This window comes from Nannobrachium achirus (assembly GCF_963921795.1).
Source record: "Nannobrachium achirus genome assembly, chromosome: 4".
NCBI lineage: Eukaryota > Metazoa > Chordata > Actinopteri > Myctophiformes > Myctophidae > Nannobrachium > Nannobrachium achirus.
The window spans coordinates 28,002,094-28,028,034 of NC_137813.1; the positions used below are offsets into that span (position 1 = coordinate 28,002,094).

The window sequence follows — 25,941 nt, forward strand, 5'->3', positions numbered from 1 at the left end:
AAATCGTTACCATACCAAGAAATGTCTTCACCAATGTGTTTCAAAAGGTGCGTAATATGTACTAAAATGTTGAAATTCAACTCCCAGGGGAAACCTTATAAAAAATAAAAAGATTTGTGTTTGTGTAACATTAACTTTACTATAGAGGAAAAAAATACAAAAAATAAATCTGCTTTAAGTAGCATGTGAGGGGTCAAACTAGGGGTTTTTCATGATGCTGAATCCATTGCAAGCATTTGTTTTGCACGTAAAACATTCCGTGGGCTACAAATGGCCCCCACAAAATGGTGAAAAGTGGGGGACTGCCCTATAGGTTGAACTCCCGTTGGGTCGAACAGCGTCGGCAGGTTAGATAATCACCCACGAGCGTCGGCAGGTTAGATAATCACCCGCGTCTGAGGTTAGGTTTAGGGTTAGAGTTAGGGTTAGGCATAGTTTTACTGAGGTTAGGATTAGGGTTTGGGTTAGAGTTTGGTGGTCGATCCAAAGGGTGTTCGACCTAATGACATGTGTGATGATTCATCACTAAACCATCGTTTTGTGGGTCTGATTTTAGCCCAAGGAATGTTTTTCGTGCAAAACAAATGCTTGCAATGGATTCAGCATAATGAAAAACCCCTAGTTTGACCCCTCACATGCTTCTTAAAGCAGATACATTTTTTGTATTTTTTTTTCCTGTATAGTAAATTAATGGGACACAAACACAAATCAGTTTTTTATGAGGTTTCCCCCGGGAGTTGAATTTCAACCTTTTAGTACATATTATTACACACCTTTAGAAACACATTGGTGAAGACATTTCTTCGTAACGATTTACTTCGCAGATTGGTCAAATATCTTATAAAATCCCCTTACTATTAACGCCTCCCTGAGTTGTGTGTGCGTGCGTGCGTGCGTGCGTGCGTGCGTGCGTGCGTGCGTCCATAAGCTTCATGAGTTCTGCAGTGTCTGAAGTTCATCAGAAACATTCACGGTAAATGTTAATGTTTGCTCCTCTCTCTAACCACTCATAGAAATAATTATCCAGGCTAACCTAGGCTGTTGCCAACGCTTCTTTGAATCACAGCCATGCAGCCATATCAGTTTGGAGCAGACAGTTCATTCTGAGTCATTCTGTCACTTTGTCACTCTGAGTCACTGAGTGTTAATTTAATTACATATCTCCAATGCAGTGTGCACTGAATAAGAGACTCACTAATTGCACGTTTTAATTTGATTGTGAAGTGTGAATGTTTACCACAACGCAGGAAGAGTGGCCAAGCAAAATCCTCATTTAACGAAACTAGATTTTCACAAAGTAAAGCCCTGCTTCATCACACAAGGCCGTCGCACAAATGTAGTGAAAACAGCAGATCTACATGCACACAACGCCTGGCAGATCGGCTGTTTTCACTATTTTTCACACATTTTTAAAATGATAAATACAAAACAACGGTTTTGGACATACAAGGTTTCCACCCGACAACGACGATATGTTGCGCTGATCAGAGCAACGGTCACCAAGTTATAGCCCTTTGAAATGTTAGACACTGCTGTAACACTGCTGTAGTGTTATCAGAGGCTGCTGGGGTCCCCTGAGCACCAATTAAGCACATTTTAATATCGGATAGGATGAGAGTACACATTCACCCTTTGGGTCCATTTTTACTACTCTACTAATCCTGGGGATTTCACTGTGTACAGCTCGAATGGACGATGCATTTGGAGGAAGGTGTGAAGTACCTTTGATCGTCTCTCCATTATTGGTGCTATTGCAATGGCTTGCTGAAAAGCCATTCGGCACGTGTGTCCCGTTATATGCGTCGCTGTGGGGAACACAGTGGTCTAATTACCGACCAATGGTCAAACGCGCAGCACCTCTACACTCCACCCTAGTTACACAAACCTATTGGTCATGACCACAACATTCAGGCTTAAGTACACCTATCTGATTTCATCCTTCATGGCCCCGAGAGAACTCAGAAAGGTCAGCAGTGTTGTCAAGTTGCCATCAGATGAATAAGCCAGTCAAATTTCACCAATTTAAATAAGGTAATTGACACACACCACAAATGTCAAATAAGATAGGCTAACTAAAATGTGAACTTTTGGTAACACTTTCAAGGAAGTTCATGCTATAGGCATCGATGTTTATAGTGGATTAGCTAAGGCATCATAAACATACTCATTGTTATAATCTGCAATTATAATGATTAAAGTTATACATATTATACATAAAAATACTCCTAAACAACAATCTTGACACATTATAAAGCAGAATCTGCTTATAAGACTATATCAAACATATAATTTTCCGAATGTCTGTCTGTCTGTCTGTCTGTCTGTCTGTCTGTCTGTCTGTCTGTCTGTCTAGACACTCCTCAGTGGCTCCTCAGTGGCTCCTCAGTGGCTGGAGCAATTGATCTGAAATCGTTGGCTGGCCCTCTTTCAGATGTTGTCATGTAGATCGGTACACAGTATCTCTGTAGCCTTTAAACGAAACGGGTATTTCTTACATTGATGCTCCTACATATTATCATGCAAGCACCAGAAAGTTACTTTCCATCCCTCATATACTGTGTGTACAGTGCACACCCCATAACCCACACACTGCACATCATTTCTGAGCTCTTTGAACGGGTAAGAACTAGTACTTATAGTTACATAAGCACCCATACTCATATTGATAATTAACACTCAAGTTTTACTGCAGCTTTTATGACTATTTCCCCGTTATAACCTTGACATATAGCCAGCTATATTGTCTGGATTTAATACTTATTTTATGTTATTGTATTATTTCTTAGATTTGGAGGCATTGCCTAAGAGGAAAGTAGCCTACAAGGCCACATAGGCAGTTAAAGCTGGTAAATGGATGAGCAGTGTTTGAGTCACTCACACCAGGCTCTATCTTTAGAGTGGCCACATTGATCCACGCCATATTCGATAAGTTGGATCCAATGGCTTTCAGAACTGGTTCTTCACCTGGTTCACTGCTGTGACCTTATCTGACTGTTGGGTGTCTCTGTGACCACCTGGTAGGGGGCATTTGGTGTGTTTGGCAGTGATGGTGAGTTTCCGTGGTCGGAAAATGAATATGAGTCCAACAAATCTCCATATGCACATTGTTGCACTGTGCCATGTTTCAAACACTACCTCCTTTTATAGTTACCATGGCATTGTGAGGTTTCCTGTTCATGGTGGGGGCTTGTTTTCCTTCTCCTTTCGATTGGTCCTGGCCTCCATGGGCCTATTAAACCTAGTTTAACTAGTGGGCTGAAAATTAACCTAGAATTTAGAGACCTGGAAGACTCTTGTCTAGACTAATGGCCAAGCTCGCTTGCTCACACGCAAAAAGGGTGCATGTGCGCAGGATTAATGTGTGTGTGTGTGTGTGCGTGTGTGCGTGCGTGCATGCAGGCGGGAGATTTGTCTCTGGGAATAATTAATAGTGGGTGTAGTGTAGCTCCAAACAAACGCTTCTGTTTGCATGCGTACAAGAGTGCGACTGCGCCCCCCTCAGCCCATGATCCAAACTCAATGCCTCGCTCCTGTGTGAATTAATCTGTTTGATTGTGAAATATAGGCCTATGACACAAAGTTGTAGGCTGCAGGTGCCATGATATTAGAACTGTTTCTATAGGACCCCCAAATTGACACTTATTACAACGCGGACCCCCAGTTGAAAAGATGTGCCATGCAGGGACCCCCATAGGCCTATAAGAGAAGATTTTTTATAGCAGTGGTTCTCAAACATTTTAATTTCAAGGACTCCCAGTTTGATGTATTGGTATGCATGGTGTTCTATCTCTGAGACCCCAATTGATTTATTATGTACCTGGGGACCCCCTGGAACTCCCTCAAGGACCCCTGGGGGTCCCCGGATCCCATGAGAACCAATGGCCTACACAACGTGCATTAGTCTATGATGATAATAATAATAATAATAAATACAATAAAATAAAAAACATATCCCGACACAACCTAATAGTACATTCTCTCGTTCTGTTCCACGCTGACGCAAAGAACAGTAACTAAAATGATATGTCCATGTCCATGTCTGGTCCCGCTCCCCAAACCAGTGCGTAATGCATGACGCGTCGGAGAGGCGCGGCAAGCATCGCACATAAATAGCCATCGCTCTCCTCCGTGCTTCCAAAGATCAGCAGCGCAAACTACCAGCCTATCCAGCATTCTAAAGGGGTTTACCTCCTGCTTATTGCTCAGCCCCAACTGCTCTTTGGGTGCAATTCCTGCAAACATGATAAAGAAAATGTCACCATCAGACAATGAGTTCGATATCCCGGCCAAGAATTGCCACAGGATGGTGATTTTGGGCTCCACTAAAGTTGGCAAGACAGCCATCATCTCTCGGTTTCTGAACGAGGGGTTTGATGACCAATACACGCCGACTATTGAGGACTTCCACAGAAAATTCTACAGCATCAGAGGCGACGTGTACCAGCTGGACATTTTGGACACCTCGGGAAATCACCCATTCCCGGCCATGAGGAGACTATCCATTCTTACTGGTGAGTTGATCTAAAGCAATTATAATGTTAGTTTGATTATATGCACAATTGATATAACCAGTCAAACTAATGGATGCAATTATTTTCAATGCATAGGCCTAATATCTCCAGTAAAAATAAATAATAAAAAAAAAAACAGTGGATGCAATAATTTTCAATGCATAAAATCACGCTTGCAAGTCAGCTAAATGTGTCTTGTCTTCTGTTTCCCAGGTGATGTGTTCATCTTGGTGTTCAGCCTGGACAACAGAGACTCCTTCCAAGAGGTGCAGCGCCTCAAGCGTCAGATATACGAGACCAAGTCGTGTCTGAAAAACAAAACCAAGGAAAACGTGGACGTCCCGCTCGTGATTTGCGGCAACAAGTGTGACCGGGACTTTTACCGTGAGGTTCAGGAGGAGGAGATTGAGCAACTGGTCGCGGGAGACGAGCAATGCGCATACTTTGAGATCTCGGCAAAGAGGAACACTAACGTAGACCAGATGTTTCAGACTCTCTTCACCATGGCCAAACTTCCCAACGAAATGAGCCCTGATCGCCACCGCAAAGTGTCCGTACAGTTTTGTGAGGTGCTGCACAGAAAGTCCTTCAGGAGCAAGAAGCTCAAAGACGGCGACGCATTTGGGATCGTGGCGCCCTTCGCACGGAGACCAAGCGTGCACAGTGACTTGATGTACATAAAAGAGAAAGCTATTGGGGGTAGCCAAGCTAAAGAGAAGGGGTGCGTCATTTGCTGATGACTTGTTGGTTGTTGCCTTTTTAAATGACACTTCTTTACTGCTAACGCGGCGTTCTGCCGTTCTCAACTAGCAGCCTAAAAGGGGAAATCAACCCAGTAATCGGGGATGGACGCCTCCTGCAGCAATGAATGCTGTGCTGCGTGTTCCACATGGCACTGAGGACCATGGACAGAGAACACGAGACTGATGAGAGAGAGCTATCCCTGTATCCCTGCATGCGGCTTCGGGTTCAGAATACATGCAGATGTCCTTAACAGCAGCTGTAAAATCTGCCTCTACTGAGAATGTATTAGCCTACTGAGCTTAACAAGTGCGTGCCACTTGGCAGAAATTGTTTACATTTTTTTAACAGAATAGAACTTTAATGTTTATTGCATTATGAACAAAATGTATTCAGAATGTATATTTATTCATTTGTCAGTGTCTACTTTTGCATAAGAATCTATGGAGAAAATAAATATGGTTGAAAAAGATGTCATGCTTCTGCTGTCCTCTTTCCAAGTACAAAAAAAGGTGGTTGAATTATACACAGCACATTTCATTTATGTCGTTACCCCCCACTTTCATCCAACATCAGCAAACCCTAATGTAGAAATGTACACCACTATTTTCAAACTTATCCCCAAACATCAGAGACATTTTTACTCTGCAATAGGATAATGCAATAACTCAAATGACGAAAGAAATATCTAAAGCACATATCCTTGCTTCATCAAGTATAAGAGGTCTCATTAACTCAAGTTACCATTTCCTTCTTGGGACAATACTTTGCTGAGGTGAGAATGCATTGAGTGCACAGTCTCACAGTGATTCTTATTGAGTCTAAATCGACTGGAATAAAGAGAATGAGATTCATTTTAAGCAAAAGCATATTACGTTCACACCGAAAAGGCAGAATAATGGATAGTAATGCTATAGCACAATACAGCTGTTGTAACAGTCAAATATTTGACAAAAGAAAAGTAAGCTATTGTGACCATTTCTAGTTCATAAAAAGATACCAGTCATCACTTTATCAATGCTTCATTTATTACAAAATATATACAAAATCACTGAAATATTCATAAAAACAATTGTAACAGAATTAATTTTCATGACAGAACACAGAAAAGCTATTAACTGAAACTCAATGTGACTTGACGTTCTTCTGTACTCATGTAATCACATATCCAGTAAGTCCAGTCCATTGTCAAAATCACATTATCCCTTTTATTTACATGTTGAATATTTCCAAGTGTCTCTTGCAGTTGTAGCGTTTAGTTGTATGATGTTCTTCAAACAGACATCAAACAAATATTTCTGCAGTATCTGGTTCTTGATGCTTTTGGGACATCCAACATACGTATTGTAAGTCCATATATTTCTGTGGCAAAGCCTAATTTATGCTCCGCCGTGTCATACGCCGAAAATAACAGACCTACATGCTCACTCACAGCTGTGACACACTGTGAGCTTGTAGGTCGGCCCTTTTCTACGTGTGACACTCCTGTGCGACGAAACATGAAGTCGGGATTAACTGGTTCGTTCGTGGTGCTTTTGCGACGTCAAACGTACATAATATTTCTGAAGCATCTGGTTCATGACGCTTTTGGGACGTCGAACATACATAAGCTCTTGTATTTCTGTAGCAGCTGGTTCTTGGTGCGGACCTGCTCCCTCAGGGTGGCCAGCTGCTGCTGCTGCTCCACTGGACTGGTGTCAATCCCTGGCATGTTGTTGATCTGCTCCCGGGACTCCTGGAGCTTGGTTTTCAACTTGGCCAGCTCTTCATGTATATACTGGCTGTCCTTGTCCATGCTTAAGATAAAAAGAGAAATAAAGAGATTAGGGGCGCAACCATTATCAATCTAAACGATTTTAATTAAATCAATAGATAAATTAATACAATAATTGATTATTAATCAAACCCTATTTTGGGTATGTCACTGTAGGCAAACGACAAAAAAATAAAATAAAAATAAAACAAGACTAGAGGGATCGACCATGATACCACCCAAATTTAGAACAAACATGGGAAAATTCTCATTTTACTACTCTACCAAAATGTGGAATGCCTTGACACCATCCATTAAAAGATGTGAAACACTGGTTTCTTTCAAATCAGGAGACCACAAAGGGAGCTAACACGTAGTATTCAATTAAAATAAGAAAGCCGATCTACAAGCTCGCATCGTGACACGTTGTGAGCTCAGCTCGTAGACCTGCACTTTGCACCATTTTTTTAATGATACTGTTGTTTTTAAAATTATATATAAAATAAAATGTAATATAGAATGATCGCTAAGAAAGTAATTGACAGTTGCAGCCCTATAAGATAAAAAGAAAAAATACAAAGGTAAATACAATCTTTTTGCGTTGGCTATTCAAAATTAACAGATACTCAGCTCACAGTATGTCACTTCTTGCCGGGCTGCAAACTTGTAAATCTGCAATTTTTTCACATTTTGGAAAAATCCAAGTCTGCAAACTGATTTAGAAGGCAATTGTAGAATCTGCCTCAGGTCTTCAGGTGTGTTATTTTTGGTTTATTATGCTTTTTGTGCCATTATTATTCCAAATACTCAAAATAAACATTTAAAAAAACTCTTGAGTGCCAAATTGAGCATTTTGTACGTTCAGGCATTTACAGGTCCATCTTGTGAAGTTGTGATTATTGTATATTGGCTATGAGTCCCACGACGAGCTCATGCATTTAAGTTCTCATTCGTCACAACTGATTTCAGACATTTTATATAGCACTTTTATCCAAGGCGCTTTACATAGATTGTGCATTACATTCACATACAAATTCATACACCGATGGTGGAGGAAACCATGCAAGGCACCAACCTGCTCACGGGGAGCAACTGGGGGTTCAGAGTCTTGCTCAAGGACACTTTGACATTAACTCAGGGGGAGCCTGGATTCGAACTGGGAACCTTTCGGGAACCCTTCGTGCTCTAATGACGGTTTCTCTACCCCTGAGCAATGCCATATTATCACGCTATTATGTTCCATTGCTTAAATTGTAAACAGATGTTCAGAAATGTCTTCTATCATAAAAACCCTATTGTCTCGGATATTTCATGAAAGCAAACGTTCAAGTCTCATCTGCGATTTCTTCACCTGGTGAGTATGATAGAACTGTTTCTCAAACTTTCACTTTTCTTAACTCCGACAGTGACAAATGGAACCAAATGGACCCGTTAGGGTTCATGTGGTTCCGTTTGTATACTGTCAGAGTTACTTTACAGATTTGTATGGGTCAATTTAGACCCCTCTAAACGAACCCACAGAGTCCCTGGAATCCACTTTGAAAACCACTGTAGAAGACCTAAAACATTGGTTCTCAAAGTGGGGTCCGGGGACCCCCAGGGGTCCTTGGGGGAGTTCCAGAGGGTCCCCAGCTAAATGATAAGTTTGGAAACAAATGGACCCTTATGGGTATTTAACTCAGAGTGTCCAAATGTACACTCGAAGTTAATTAACATTGATGTTACTTACTATATAAATTGGGGTCTCAGTGATATAAATATCATTAAATGAGGGTCCGTAAGTAACATACACTGCATGTGTGTATACACTGTCCTTGATATTAAAATGGAACGGTTGAGAATCACTGCTAGAGCCTTAAAAACTTCTCTTATTTATCGGAGCTGCGTAGCAGTGGAGTGAGGGTTCCGAAAGGAGCCATCTTATTTATGGGGGGTCAATGGGCTAATAAAAATGTGTCAATTTGGGGGTCCTCGACATGAAAAAGTTTGAGAACCACTGCTTTAATCCCTGTGAGCTAACAAGTTAGCGAGTTTAGGTAGCTCTGGTCCATAGCGTTAGTGGAGTTCAATACGCTATGGACCAGAGCTAGCGGGTTTAGCATCTCCAGCTTCGATGGAAGAAACACACAAACATGTTTGGAATTTAACCTTTCTAACATACCGGGAAATAAAAGATATTGCCGTGTATGTGCGTGTACTTACCATTTAATAATATCATGAACCAACGGCAGCAACGAGGAATCCTGACTCTCCTTTTCTTGCTTTGTTTGGGCCACAGCCATCGTTCAATTCTATTCTCTCTGCACCAGAGCAGATGCTATGGCGCACGTAATTTGCGTCATCAATGTTTTCCAGCTGCTACGTCGCAAGCAATATGCGTCATCAAGGAGCAGTTGACTGGTTCTCAAAGTGGGGCCCGTGGTCCATGAGAGAGGTTCCAGCCGGGGGTCCCCAGCAACCACTGGTTCCCAAACACTGGGTCGGCACCCATTTGTGGGTCGTGGACACATTTCTATGGGTCCCTTAATTCAATCAATCAATCAATCAATCAATCAATCAATCAGTTTGTTTTTAATTATTATTATTATTATTATTACGATTTTCTTTTCTTATTTTTTTCAAAAAGACATTCCCCAAGTTATGATTTTCATGAAAAAAAGCACAGATTTTTCAACATTATGCAACAATATGCCCGTATGGGGAGGGTAAATTTCACAAGTTGGATAAAACGGCAACAAAATATAAGGATAACATTTAAAATGATGATAAAAAAAAAAAAACAACAACATATGGACCTACTTATTTATTTGTGTAGCTCTGGTAGATAGGCCTATTGCAAATAGCTCATTGTATAAACCTTTTTGTTTCTTCTTGGTGGCATGCCTACTTCTATAGTCGAATTTTCAGATATGAACCTGACCACTCAAGTCTTTGTATCTAGCTGATACTACCTCTGTCTATGACACACAAAATTGTCCCTGATAGCTAGAAATAGACACGTTTCTCACCTGAATACCTAGCAACCCCTCAGTAGCTAAATACAAACGTCCAGCCCACTATGTGTGAAAGTGTGACACAAAGTGGCTCTCGTGTGGATTGGAACCTGGGCAGCCTGAGCAAACATGGCGTGGTTGAAATGTGCAGTCTGACCGTGAATATATAGGCTAATGCACTGCAGTAAGTCTCCAATGTTTACACTAAGATTAGTATCCGTGTTATGTTCGGGGTCATGCAAGTGAAGTTGCAAGCACGCAATGTGTGAATCTGCAGCTCTTGGAGTATTGCTCTGCCTTGCCCTTCCACCTGGCTGCTTCATGTCAAATAGGGTATAGATTAATAATAAGGTAAAAGGGAAAACCTAAAAACCTGAAAAAAGGTGGAAACGCGTCAGACATGAAGTTTAAACATGAACTTGACCCCACGCTTCCTGCTTAGTTCCTCACGTTCATTCCAATCCAATTAAGCAAATGATAATGTGCACACATATTTCATCATCATCATCCTTTTAACAAGATGGATCATGGATGCATCATAGCCTTCACGGCCTAATACGCTGATATATCAACAAGGCTCTGAGAATAGCAGGTCAATAGTCCACCTTACGTTACCTCCACATTTGACCTATATCTCTGTAACATCGGGCCACAATGACCCACATGTCTGTATCCTCTTTGACCCCATTTCAAATGTCATGAGGGGAACATAGAACCTAGGGAACATAGGGAGGACCCAATTTTGTGTTATCACAATGATGTATCTCTTATCATTTGCATGCAATAGTTGGGTTATGTAATGAACCAGTGTCATGGCCTTTGAAATGCATGTGGAAAATGGCTTTTACAATTTGTCCTGATACATAACGCATAAACCCCATCTCGCAGAGGTGATGGGGTTTATGTTTTACCCAAACTTCAGATGAGGAAAAAAAACAGTAACTAACTACATTTGTTCTAGGCCTATTTTTTTTTTTTTTTTTTCCCACTGATGACTTATTCCCTCCTCTACATTTCAAATAGAAATATTGTACATTTGACTCCACTACTAGATTAGACCACATTTCTAGGAAGTGACTCTTGGGAATGAATTAACCACTTAAGCATTATTTCAAATAAAGTGGAAAATAGCGAATCTACAAGCACATACATCGGCTAGTTTCCAGTCTTTTAAATCTGAAAATGTACTTGAGAATTTTAACTTTTGGATATTTAAGTATATACTTTGTCCACCACTAAATATAGGTCCTAAGTATACAAAATATGAATCCATTTGTGTCATCCAAGTGTCTGAGAAGAGTACTGTATTGTCTCCACAAATGACACATAACAGTGCAAAAGAAGAGTATGATCATCTCTAGCTGCAGTTGTCTAATATCACCGTAGTTTGTCCATAGGGTGCCTGACATTATCTTTTGGTCTCCTAATCCTTCCTGACCCATATTTGCTGCACTACATGTTCTAATTAATGGATTGATGCAGCAGCTGATCCCATTCCCCTGCCCCCAAACAAACACAACACACCTGGTGGGCACTGTAGGGAAGATTTCTCATTAGCCACCACCGCAAAGAGACCACCATTGTGACTCATTCAGCGAAGAACAAATGCCATGCAGCTAGAGTGAGATTTTATCCAGTGATTGTTTAGATGTGGATTAATTGAACACTTTCCTCAGTCACACTTCCAGCTGAGCAGTAGCTTTGACGAAGATGCCAGCCGGTGGTCTTGCTAATCTTATTATGTGTTCATGTGCCAATGCTGTACAGAACTGAAAGCCACAGAATTAGGTTATGACCCAGATCTGGGTCTGCGGGCAGAATGTGCCCCCAAACTGTGTTCTTATATAATTTCTATATTCACAAGTTTTGAAAACTGGGCTGCATCTACTCATAAGACTTGGATAATTTGTTGCAAGCAAAACAAAATGCACTGTGAATTGTGCTGTATCCTGACCGTGAACCCTTTACCTGGGGGCACATTCAGTCTGGAAATGTTAATTAATTCTCATGTTTGTGAGAATAACTACGCTTTATTGTGTTAACCATTGACCCTTCGACTGCTAAAATTGACAAGGAGCCTGAAGTTACTATAAGGAAATGCAATGCAGAAAAGAGTCAATAGCCTAGCACCATGCAGAATCATTATGCCACATGATTAGACAACTGAAAATGAAACTCCGGTTCACTTCCAATCTCAAATGTAGTCATCACATTGGTCAGTCATCGTCATCATAATGTCAAATCTGTTGCCAAAATCCTTGATGTCTAGAAGGCACGGTGGCGCCTGCTGTAACTTCTCTGTCGAGGTTGGCCGGCCAACGGGTTCTGATATTACTACTAAGAGTAATATCAGCTGCTGTTGGAAGTCATATTGAAAGCATATCTCCATGCTGCTTTCTCATTGCAGTGCAATGCATTGAAAACATAGCTAAAATGTGACAAGCACAAATGAATGCTTTGTTCACATTTGCGTGTTCACTGTTTGTTACAAACTCAGTAGCAGCTGAAATGTTGGTTTATAAAGTATTGCATCAGAGCTGCAATGCTTGTTTTCATTTGCTTCACCTCATAACTACACGTGCGATTTTCATCTGGACCCTGCCAAACTCATAAGTTAACATCAGCTTCCTGTTTAAGCCATGACCATAGTAATTATTGCCAAGCTTTGGCTGATGATCATGTGTAAATGAGGACACAGACTGTTAATAAATAGAAACCCTGCAGTTGGAAGATGATGTTTTTGTTGTTTTTTTCTTCATCCATTTTATATTAGTATAAATGCAAGTAAAGTATTTAAATGTGGAAACATAATACAAGTGTTGTATAAATTAATTTCAAGTTTGTTGATGTTTCCTGAGCATCAATTTTGTCATTATAATACACAATTCACTGTTATGTAATTTCAGCTGTTTTCATCAGAGCTCTTTCATGCAGCACAGGAAGTTAACTCTTACAATGACCCATTTATGCCCCAAGGGACATTTTGTAATATTATTATTTCTGGATGTTCCCTGAAGCTATTATGATTACTTTGTGCAGCTCAACTTCTTGTTATTCTTCACATTTTCTATTTAATTAGGCTACATGTCATACATGCATTACAGTAACTTTTTTAATATTGTAATTAGTCTACTGTTTACTGAGTACAGTTGAGTGCATTGGAATCTCCATGGTCCTTCTTGGAGGGGAAAAGTTGTAGGAGACCATTGCATATTAAGGCTGTTAATTATTTGTGTGGCTTGTGGGGTCATGTGCGCAGCAATGAAGACCTAGAATTAACACAACACGGGTACAAGTAAATGGATTTGAATGTTTGAGCAGAATTTGACCTCAGTGAGAATCAGAGAAACACCTTCTATCTCTATATCAGCAACTAAGAAATTCAATCAGTCTCAATTTCTGTCTGTTATGCAAGACTGCAAGTTATAATGTAGCCTCTGCCCCAGGGACATGCCCCCAGGGACATGCCCCCCTGATTCAGCCCGGGAAAAAGAGTTGGAGAGGCCCTCATTGCGGGCTATAGAGAGAGATCTCTCTCTATAGCGCTGCTGCTACTCAAAGATTTGCCATTTCAGATGATGACAAGTGACAAGCCAGTGTGGGCCAATTACATGAGTTCATCGTTGTCAGGTGGAAACCTTGTATGTCCAAAACTGTTTGTTTTGTATTTATCATTTTAAAAATGATTTAAACTAGTGAAAACAGCCGATCTACAAGCACACAACGCCTCGCACCGCAAGGCGTTGTGTGCTTGTAGATCTGCTGTTTTCACTACTTTTGTGCAAACAGTTTAATTTTTACTTTTGTGCAAACAGTTAAATTTTTTCCTAATTGCCGGCCTGGACCGGCCGGGAATGAACCGGCCGTTCGGGAGTTGTCACGCTTTTCCCAATGGCCAGCATGTCCCTGCTCTGCCCTCTGCCCCACAATTTCCTGTCAATTGTTAGCCAAGATCGGAAGTTGTTGTAGCCTGTCACCTGTCATGAGCCTCACTTAATTCTTAACTATCTCATATTGTTTACGTCTGAGAACCACCTACAAGTTTTCGTCTTTTTTTCTCTTCCTTTCTTTGGGGGGGATGGCAGAAATGGGCAGAAGTTACCTAAAATGCATTTACATTTCCTTGAACCACACAAACAGCAGGGCTTGTCTCTAGACCAGACAGATGCATGGCAGAAGTGGCTCACCTGTGCTCAATAACCCTTCCCTTACACAGTAAAATCTGTGTAAATGTAAATATGAGAGTGTACAAATGGACACATTTGTTTGGTTCCATTTATACTCTTGGAGTTTTATTTAAAACTAGGCTATGTTCTGACTGGCAGCTCAATTGAGATGGTTGGCCTATCAGATCGTTTTTTTTTTATCAAGTCTGATTTTAACCACTTTCCAAGGTGGTTAGAAATGTGATTCAAATTTGATTTCTAAAGCTGTGTCGGACTCGTCATCTGAACTTGCAAATACACAATCTGATTTTGGAAACAAATCGGAGTACAGCAGTTCTTTATACCACTACTTTTGGATGGACAGTTGGACACACACACACAGACACGCACGCACGCACACCGTGGAGAGGCCGTGGACAGCTCGGAAAGACGGCAACTGGGGCAGGAAGGGCTAGCAACCCGACTGGCATCTTCTGTAAGGAAGAAAGAACCCAACTAAGCTATACGAAAAGTACAGAGTAAAATACCCAGACCAGCCTGGCATGAAAGACCCGAAACCCCCCGTGACCCCATAATATCACTGTGTCCAAGAAAGTGCATCTCAAGGTGTACCTAATAACCATTTATGAGATGTAAAAAATATAAATCTTTAATTTGGACGCTTCCTCAAAGTTAGTGATTCAAATCTGCCTGACAAACAACACAGTGAAGCAGAATCAGCACAATGCAGAATTTATTTCATGCATTACCTGCCACAGATACAGTACATTTATTTACAATCAAGAGAAGTTTGGGACGTGGGGATAAAACGCACTCAATGTGAACTCCATAAGTGGAAGAAAAGGAAAAGAAAATGATGAACTAGAAGCTTCTGTCTGTCAGTCTCCATCCATTTATGTCAATTCAGAACAAGCAATCTAAACCAGTGACTCAACCCTTTTAATTTCAAGGAGCCCGAGTTTGTTTGTAGAAGTTCTAGTGCAGGAATATAGGTGTAAACCCTTTTTCAATGCCATGCACGGTCAAGTGTCAATGACAATTCTACTGTAATGAAATCCTGTGGCCTTCAAATGAAAGATCACATTGCTCCCACTTCAATCAACCTATATAGTTCTATCTATTCATTTTCATTTTGTGTACTGTAAACAGTACAGAAGGGTGTTTATTCCATTTAGCCTGGCAATACAAATTCCATGATTGCAAATGACTAATAGCAGGCCACTTGAAAGAGCCAATGTCATGCAATTTGCTATTCACATGTGGAGAACATGTCCACAGTCAGAGTTCACGGAAAAGCAATTTATTGCATAAATTACCCCATGTGCCAGGAATGAGTGGTTATTTCCAGGAATGAGTGGTTTTACATTTCTACAGATACAGTTAACGAGGGACGTTGTGACATTAATATGAAAGTCACAGTTTCCCATACAGTAATTGCTCTACATCCATTTCATACTGTGTGCTTCTCCCTAATAATGAAACATGAATGAATAGATTACATTTGATTTGTTTGATTTGTTGCTACACCATTAAATAATCCATGTAGGCATAGCGGGCACTATACAATCCGATCTGAGCCGTTGTGTACTATACTTTTGGGGCATTTTTTTACAATAAAAATGAAAAACAAACAAAAACAACAACAATATACAAATAGTTAAAATAGCCGATCTACAAACTCACAAAATGTCAATGTAGCTATTTTCACAATATTTGGGAGACAAATATATTTAAATGAACATTTATGGCAAGCAAAAGAGTCTAATGCAAGATGATTGATTGATTGACCTCCACGGACCCCCAGGGACCTCCTGCCACCGCCGCCAAATAGTACAAAAATGACCAAATCAACACCCCAACTGGGCTGCTCTTGGGGAATTCCCGGGGACCACCGACTCCTGCTGCTCCAACATTGGTTTAACTTTGCTCCGCCCCCTCCCCTCATCGGCCATAACTTTATTTGGCTTTACTCATCAACCGTTTCTTGTACAAACTTGTGGGTGGTGTCAATTGACTTGATTAAGAGTCCTTAATCTTATTGGTTTAACTTTGCCCCGCCCCCTCCCCTGATTGTCCGAAACTTTATTTGGCTTTACTCATCAACCGTTTGTCGTACAAACTTGTGGGTGGTGTCAATTGAGTTGATTAAGAGTCCTTCACCTTAATTGGTTTAACTTAGCCCTGCCCCTCCTCTGATTGAACCAAACTTTATTTGGGTTTACTCATCAACCGTTTGTCGTACACACTTGTGGGTGGTGTCAATTAACTTCATTAAGAGTCGTTCACCTTAACTCATTGACTGCCAAGGCCCGAGTTTCCCGAGTTATTACAGTAGTCCCAGGCTGCCACAGCCCGAGTTTCCCGAGTTGGAAGCCATTTTGAATTTTTTTTTTTTTTTTTTTTTTTTCAAAATTCTTTTTTACAAAAAAATGTCTAAAAATGCCTCAAATGTATTAGGCATGATCGCAATTGCGAAATTGCATGTTTAGCCCCATAACAAACACATCTTTCAAAATGTCAAAAATGGCTGTTTTGTCTGACTTTGAAGGCTTGTATCTCATGAATGCCTGAACGGATTTCCAAGCGGATTTTTTTGTTTGAAAGCTGTTAAAAAGTACTACACATATGGTGCATGATCTAGGCATGGGCGTGCACGATCCGTGCACTAAAAATTGATCCGTGCACTAGAAATTTAGGAAGGTGGCAGTGTTTGTTTTGTCTGACTTTGAAGGCTTCTATCTCATGAATGCCTCAACGGATTTCCAAGCGGATTTTTTTGTTTGAAAGCTGTTAAAAAGTACTACACATATGGTGCATATATGGTGCATGGGCGTGCACGATCCGTGCACTAAAAATTGATCCGTGCACTAGAAATTTAGGAACGTGGCATCCTGGTACTTGGCGGCCATCTTGAAAAGGGCATTCAATGAGTTAATTGGTTTAACTTTGCTTATTTTGACCAATCTGTATGGCATAGTGTATGTATGTCCATACAATATAACCAACAGAACTGCAGTAGTTGTAATTGATCTTCCGGCTGTTCAATTGAGACACTTCTATTACCCAGGGGGCAAAGGAAGGTGTGCTGCATTTGCCCCGACATCCAAAGTTGTCCACCAGAAATATTATCTATGACCCAGTAGGATCACAACCTATATGGACAACCCGGTCAATTTGTACAACAAAGTCCAATATGGCCGCCTCAGTATTAGCCCCAATTAGTTTTAATGGGGGGTGAATAGGGCAACATTTTAAACTGAGGGATATTTCCACGAAACTTCACAGGTTGATCAATGGTATACATATGAACATTTTTTGTATTGCAAGTTTCCATGAAATCCAATATGGCCGCCATAATGTAAGGACACAGAAAATAGGTTTTGCCTCTAACTTCTGAACCAGATGAGCTAAAAACGCAAACTTGGTGTCTATTTCATGGTGTCTGACCATGGGAGACTCAATGGAATAGCTAATTTTATTATTGGGTGTGTCTGGACCTTTATTGTGCATATTTGCAAGATAGTGGACTCCCAAAATAGAGCTTTAACATAATTTCTACCATGATTGTTGACTGCTTTGCAAATACAAGCAATATGAATCCATTTGCTAAGATTTATGGCACAGAAGGGACTTATACCTGTATTATTCTTGAGTTTGCATGTTGTCAAAATGGCTTATATTTCCTGTCCGATTCTACTGTATGTAGTTGTAGCAATGACTTCAGAGACCAAAACAATGTATCTTAGAAATTATTTTTTAATTAAAAAAAAGGAAAAAAAGAGAGCGACTATCTCAATGAAATGAATGCAACTGCCTTTTTGGGTCTTTCACACATAGACATGCACACGCTTTCCAACAACTTCAGGGATAGGGATGCAGGGACATCAACAACACACCCCTCCTTGATCACCACACTCCTTGTCTTCTTCTTTAAATCCTCCACTCAGGTAAAGATGGGTTGAACTTCAGGAGTTTGGTGAAAATTCCTCTTATTCCCTCTCAGAGGATGTCAAGAATCAGGCTAGAGACCTCACAATAGCTGTATATGCATCAAAAGCTGACCATTCGGAGGACTTTGACCTGGCAAAGCTGAGATTGTACAAGTTCCTAAATAACCGATCAACCCTGTTGAAGCTGCTGCCACCTACAGAAAATGCCTTTGGCCTGCACCTGAAAAGAGCTGCTCTAGCAGCCATAATAGATAAAACTGCACACATCGCGAAGCCAGACATCCCTTGCTTCACTGAATATGGATGGTCTCTCAGTGATGGGAAGGCAGTCCCCTGTCCATCTACAGAGCCAGCCTGGCCTATATCAATGGACAAGGCAATATCATGTAGCTGTATCAAAGGCTGCCAGAAAAACTGTTCATGTGCGAAGAAGGGAATTGCTTGCTACTTGGGGTGTCGTTGCCAAGGACTGGAGACAAGATGCAGCAGGATAGGTACACATGACAGTGATAGTGACTAGCAGTTATTTGCATTATAATGCAGCCTGTTTTAATCATGTGTTCATTATAATTTCCTGAAGTTGTTGGAAAGCATGTGCATGTCTATGTGTGAAAGACCCAAAAAGGCAGTTGCATTCATTTCATTGAGATAATCTCTCTTTTTTTCTTTTTTTTTTTTAATTAAAAAATAATTTCTAAGATACATTGTTTTGGTCTCTGAAGTCATTGCTACAACTACATACAGTAGAATCGGACAGGAAATATAATATCTTGTTTACAGCCATTTTGACAACATGCAAACTCAAGAATAATACAGGTATAAGTCCCTTCTGTGCCACAAATCTTAGCAAATGGATTCATATTGCTTGTATTTGCAAAAGCAGTCAACAATCATGGTAGAAAGTATGTTAAAGCTCTATTTTGGGAGTCCACTAGGCCTGTGACGATTCACTTTTTCCCGATTCGATTCGATTTCGATTCATTGGGTGACGATTCGATTATATCACAATTAATTGCGCTTTCCTGCGATTTGCGATTCGAATCACGATTATTGCGATTTTCCCCATAAATTACACCTTTTTTATATTGAAACATTTTAAAACAATTCTAAACAATATAAAACATTAAAAGTTGAATCATATACTTCAAAATCAATACTTCAAAACCCCAAAATAGTAATATTTTAACATTTTGTATAACACGGTTCTATTGTGAACATAGCAGATCTACATGCTTACAACCCCTCACGTTGCGAGGCATTGTGAGCATGTAGATCAGCTATTTTCACAATTTCAGCCTCTAATATTTGACAGTTTGACCCTTTGTCAATTTAATTTGTCATTTCAGAGGTTAAAAAAAGTCCTTACGTTGTCACTTTAGACATGTACATAAACCCTCAATACACTGTATGTTGTTTTGTTTACAGTTGAGTGAGAAAACAATGTTGCACATTAAGTTTTGGACTCCCCAAAATCATTTTGGGACCTCTCTGGGGTCTCGACCCACAGATTGACAAACGAGGCGTTTGCCTTGCTGCAGTGTGCACTAGAACCCCTTTTCCACTGGCCCAACACCACACCACTCCACACCACACCGCCCACTTGTGACAGGTTTTCCACTACAAGGACCTGGGTAGAGTGGTGTGAAAGTAGTACTAATTGTGGTACTAAAAAGTATCCAATCTAGAGTAGGTCTGAGCTAGGCCAAACAGGGCCAAACTTATATAGATATTTGTATGTGGTGTGGTGTGGTGTAGTGTGGTGTGGTGATAAAGCTGCAGTCGAAAAGGGGCTTAGGTGCTGTGTTGTGTCGAGCGCACACACTGCGCATAGTAAACAGTGATGTAGTAGTAGAGGACTTCTTAAAAAGTTTTAGATTAAGACAATTTGCTTGCATTGCGATGCAGCCTCGTGCCGTTCTGAATCGATGCAGTAACGTTACATAATTGTTACTTTTAGCCTACGTTTGTTGTTGTTTTTCCTCCAGAAGGAACGTGGCTAAATCGTTAGCATGCTAGCGCTTTAGCCCCGTTCCTTTAGCCTTGGAGGAGAGGAATAAAATCATTACAGTCAGGCAGTTTTCAAAGCAGAGAATCCACCAATCATACGGTTTACAACAGCTTGTACCGTGCGCTACTTCATATCAATGCGTCGCCTCTCCACACCAGTCCCTGCTATGCCTGAATGCTGCTGTCTGGGGGGACAGCTGGAGTTAGAGCAGACGGCTCAGTCTTTGATACAAAATATGACGGAACGGACAATAGCAGGCGATCCTCCAGCATTTCTTCTTTTTTACTCATCCTCCAACCAGGTCGCACCAAAGAGAGAGAGAGAGGAGAATAACGGCTCTCCTCTGTCTTTCGCCTAAATAAAACGTTTTTTTTTTTTTAAATAAAATCGGGAAAATCGATTCTGAACTTTGAAAATCGATTAATTGAATCGCCAGCCTTAACATCACGATAATATAGTGAATCGATTTTTTTGCACAGGCCTAGAGTCCACCATCTTGCAAATATGCACAATAAAGGTCCAGACACACCCAATAATAAAATTAGCTATTCCATTGAGTCTCCCATGGTCAGACACCATGAAATAGACACCAAGTTTGCGTTTCTAGCTCATCTGGTTCAGAAGTTACAGGCAAAACCTATTTTCTGTGTCCTTACATTATGGCGGCCATATTGTGGCGGCCATATTGGATTTCATGGAAACTTGCAATACAAAAAATGTTCATATGTATACCATTGATCAACCTGTGAAGTTTCGTGGAAATATCCCTCAGTTTAAAATGTTGCCCTATTCACCCCCATTAAAACTAATAGGGGCTAATATTGAGGCGGCCATATTGGACTTTGTTGTACAAATTGACCGGGTTGTCCATATAGGTTGTGATCCTACTGGGTCATAGATAATATTTCTGGTGGACAACTTTGTATGTCGGGGCAAATGCAGGTTTCCTAAAAAAAGGCTGGTTTGCCCCCTGGGTATATCCTGTTATCTGGTAGGACCACTACTGTTGACAACTTAAGTGGTACTGGAGATAGAAATTCTCCCCTGAACAAGCAGGTGTGCTTGCTCAGTGGTAAACATTTCAGCACTTGCACAGTTGGTTCTGAGGTTCCAAATCCTAGTTAATACATAGTCTAATAAGTCTACTCTGCTACGTACAAGGAGGTCATGCATTCAAAATTGTACTCATTATGCATAATGGCCTGTTTCACAACATATTATTGGATTGAAATTAGTAATGCATTAATGTTCAGTAGTAAGGAACATATTGTCTGAATAAAAGAATATTGAATATTGTCTAAATAATTGTCTTGGTTAACGTGATGTTTTCATGTTCGTGTGTGTGCACCCCAGGAAGATATACCGGTAGCTGCTGTTTATGCATCAGCTAATGGGAATCCTAAACTCAGAAAAAGTACATTTGCCTCCCCGTAGTGGAAGTAGAAGTATTGAACATATGGAAATACTCAAGTAAAGAATGAGAATTAGTGTAGTGCGAAGGAGTTTGATCTCCTTTGCATGGTCCCAAACAGATGTCAGTAGGAGACATAGGAGATAAGAGATTTGCTGAGACAGTGAGTCAGGAATTTGATTCCCATCTGCATCCGAAACTAAACATGCTCATCCTCATGACAGTTTAGGGAATTCTGACTGCTGTGTGGAGTTTGGGTGGCCTTGGTGCACTTTCATTTAGTCACTGTCGGGCAGAAAACTTGTATCTCCAAGTTTCACATTTGTATGTCTTTTCATAAAGTAGTCTAAGCCCTGTTTCATCATACAAGACTGTCGCACAAAACTGGAGAAAATAGCCGATTTACAAGCACACAACGCCTTGCGATGCGAGGTGTTGTGTGCTTGTAGATCGGCTATTTTCACAATTTTTAAGATGATAAATACAAAAAGAAACGGTTTTGAACATACAAGGTTTCCACCCGACAACAACGATTTGAACCCCTCCATAGCACTCCCACAGAGGGTTCACTTGGTCCCACAGAGCACCCATGATGACGTGATACGGATACGGCCCATGTCAATCACTCCCTTGGGTCTCTGGCGTGGTCCAACCAAAGCAAGCTGCTCTATTTGAACTCAAAGCTAACCACATTTTCACAGCATCAAATATCTGTGGATTTGAAGACACAAATAGGCTACTTGTGCTTTGAAGGGCATGCATGGCCAATGGGAAATGTTTTTCCTTTGTGAACAATATTTTACCTCATGTAGCAGTGCAACAGTTAATCAATTAAATAATCTATTTCATTTAATTGATTTGCACACATCAATTTGATAGAATTTAAACATGACTCATAAGCGATCCCATAATTGGGGCATGTCATTGTTGAATAAAAGTTTCAAAAAGAAATTGTGAAAATAGCCGATCTAAAAGCTCACAACACGTTGCACCTGACCACCTGCTGTGAGCTTAATTGTAGATCAGCTATTTTCATTATTTTAGCGACATATCTAATAGTGCTCAAGTGGTTAATCGATTTGTTGATATAGAAAATAAGGAACACGCTCCTCGATTTTTCTATTATAGAATAATCATTTAGAAAATTATCCAGGATCCACACACACACACACACACACACACACACACACACACACACACACACACACACACACACACACACACACACACACACACACACACACACACACACACACACACACACACACATTCCTCTCTCAGGATATAGCTTAATGAAATGAACTGCTCACATCCACCGCTCACTTGAAACTTGGTTTGATTTTTACTAAGAATAGAGGGTTTGGTTAATACATCTCAAGGAGAAACTGTGTGTTTTTTTTTGCTATCATCTCAAATTGAATTGACAATGTGTCTGAGTCACAGGTGTTCATCTAATGAAATCGTACATGGGGGGAAAATGGATTAGGTTTATAATGGTCACAATACTGTTTACTACACAGCTCCTACAGGAACACCCTGCCCGGCAGGGGTGCACGCTGCCCTAAGCCATATGCTTGACCTGGAGAAGACGGCTCAGGGCAGGGTGTCCATGCCCTCTTTTCATTATTGTTTATTTAGTTTTAAATAGTTATGTTTTAAATTTCAGTTTCGTTTTGATTAGGTTTTATGGGTTTTGTAGCTTAGTTTAGTTTTTATTTTGTGAAAAATATCTATCTATCTATCTATCTATCAAACTTCACAAAACTCAATTTCAATGATCACAAACACTCAGTGTGCCCACTGAGATTGTTGCAGGTGACACATTCCTAAATGAGTCATCTTATAATGATTTGTGAAGATAACATGGTGGGAGGCCACTCACGTACTCTACCACAGTGGTTCTCAACCTGTGGGTCGGGACGCCCAGGGACGCCCCCCACATGATTTTTGGGGGGACCCCAGATGACAGTGAAGTGACAATTTAAGGGCCTTTTTAATACCTGGAAATAAAATAAAAAAGACCATTACTGCATAAAAGGTAATCAACAAACTATACACATTGTCCAAATTGTCAAATAATATTAGAAAGAGGCAAAACTTGTGAGCCGTTGTGAGCTTGTAGATCTGTTATTTTCACAATATTTATCTTTGGAACCGAGTCAAACAAAATGTCATGCCTCAACTCCTGCAATTCCAAATGCTTATCAGGGTGTGTGTGTGTGTGTGTGTGTGTGTGTGTGTGTGTGTGTGTGTGTGTGTGTGTGTGTGTGTGTGTGTGTGTGTGTGTGTGTGTGTGTGTGTGTTGGGGGGGGGGGGTCTACCCCATGTCTACTCGGCACTGTGTTTGGCTCATCACCTGTGTTGTGTTTGCTGTATGCCTGAGGAGAAGTTATGAATGAGCATTCACCGGGAAATGATTCATGCTACTTAATTTCTGATTGAGTTAATGGTTGAGGGGTAAACATGGCATCATAAGTAATTATTAATCTCCTGCTTGCAGTTGTTCATTTTTGTTATTCAGAGAGTTTGTTTCTTCCTGGGTGACGTCTTTGTTGTTTGGGCATATAACTGCCTTGTGTAGATGACTCTGCCTGCGTCAGAGGACGCAGCCACTGTGACATTTCTGCTGAGGTGACAGTCTGACAATTCTTTAAGGCTAGAAGAGACAGCAGTGGTGGAAAGGGTTTTGTTTTACTTCATTAAAAGTATCAATACTGCAATGTAGAAATGTTGAAAGTAAAAGTCTGGTATTCAAATTTTACTTGAGTAAAGGTACAAAAGTTTTGGCATGAAAATGGACTTAAAGTACCAAATGTACTCATTATGCAGATTGTCCCATTTCAAGTTTTCAAATATATATAAATCTTTTGAAAATAGCAGATGCAACACATTGTGAGTTTGTAGATCATCTATTTTCAAAGTGGTTAATGTATGTTTTGCAATAATAATCAATCTACATAGTAACTAGTAAAGTTTTCAAATAATTGTAGTGGAGTAAAAGTATACAATATTTGGATCCTACATGTAGTTTGTAGAAGTAAAAGTAAAAGTTGGACATTGGAAATGTACAAATACATACAAATTAAGTACAGTACTTAAGTAAATGTTCTTGGTTACTTTGAACCACTGTTCTGACAATTGTTTACGGCTAGAAGAGACAGTAAAAGGTTTCTTCGTGCATTTTGTCTGTGATTAATCAATGATCAATCAATTGACTTAAAACATATGGCTCCCTTGTATAAGGACTTTTCTTTTTTAACAGTTACAGACCACCTGTTAGCATCAGCATACACAATCTACTGTAGGCCTATTCCCATTGTTCTAGCAGTCTGACTAAATGATAATACTGATTGCATCAGATTTTCCATCAGCAATACTACATATTTAAAGCTGCACTTTCCTCTTCTACCCCAGAAAGTACAACCACCCCAATTGTATAAGTTAGATTGTATTAACACTACCATATTTTTATTTTTGTATTCATAAAGAAAGTTATATAGTGCCGCGTTAACATCTCATGTTTGTGTACACTCATTTTATAAGTAAATGAATATTTCTCAAAATATACTGTCGGAATGCAGTCTGAAGATGAATAAAATAAGAAAATCTGCCCCGGCTTAATCAAGGTTGATTTGAGATCTACAACATATATAGAATTATAGGATAGAGACACAACTTTTGGCCACTGTATTCTAAGAAATAATAATTTGAGAGCAACATAATTCTCTTGAAAAGCGAAAAACAGAGGTAAACTAGGTGCTCAAAGGAGGTAGCAGCAAAGTAAAAACGTGTGGTGGGTGTTTCTAGGATCAGTGGGATAAAACTTGAAAAAAGAGAGGAGATCCGAGCACTCATAAAAGTTAAAAGAGGAGGATGGACATAAAAACAAGGTACTTTATTTAATTACAAAATAATATATTATTATTTTGTAATTAAATAAAGTACCTTGTTTTTACATACTTCTCTTGAAGTTGCTTTATTTAACAAATTAAAATTATTTTTTAGAAAACATGATTATCTATTCAGAAGGACATGTTATTAGACTATTATACTGTAATTCAAAAAGCCATCAAAATCATCCTCTCATATTCCTCTTCTGCGTAGCCTATATAGTGTGGTTGTGTAAGTGGACTAGCACTGCCCTCAAGTGACATTTTCAGAAAACATCTCCTCTACCTTCTACAACATAACAGACACATCTTTAAATTAACTAGGGGATTTTAAAATCTTGATTTTCAGTCACACCATTTTAAAGTAAAAATGCTACCTGCTCCTGCTACAACATAATCATCAGGTATTATGATTATATTTGGAGATCTTTTAAAAAAAGGGTATAGAAATTGTTAAAGTTTGTTTTTGTGTGGCCACACCTGCTCAAAGTATGCCTGGTTATCAGGTGGGTGGTGGT

The 25,941-nt window shown here is 40.0% G+C and overlaps 2 protein-coding genes across 2 annotated transcripts; one reads left to right on the forward strand and one right to left on the reverse strand.

Annotated features, from left to right (window-relative positions):
* Nucleotides 1–4,240: 4,240 nt before the first annotated feature.
* Nucleotides 4,241–5,248, forward strand: LOC308283571 (dexamethasone-induced Ras-related protein 1-like; the record flags this gene model as incomplete). Its single annotated transcript, XM_080724010.1, has 2 exons — nucleotides 4,241–4,511; nucleotides 4,725–5,248. 2 exons carry the CDS (start codon nucleotides 4,241–4,243, stop codon nucleotides 5,246–5,248), a joined length of 795 nt encoding a protein of 264 aa, XP_080580136.1.
* A 1,040-nt stretch (nucleotides 5,249–6,288) lies between these two features.
* med9 (mediator complex subunit 9) lies at nucleotides 6,289–9,326 on the reverse strand. The gene is made up of 2 exons (XM_080724134.1): nucleotides 9,208–9,326; nucleotides 6,289–7,048 (listed from the first exon to the last, which is right to left on the reverse strand). Exons 1-2 carry the CDS (start codon nucleotides 9,285–9,287, stop codon nucleotides 6,829–6,831), a joined length of 300 nt encoding a protein of 99 aa, XP_080580260.1. The 5' UTR covers nucleotides 9,288–9,326; the 3' UTR covers nucleotides 6,289–6,828.
* Between the last annotated feature and the right edge of the window lie 16,615 nt (nucleotides 9,327–25,941).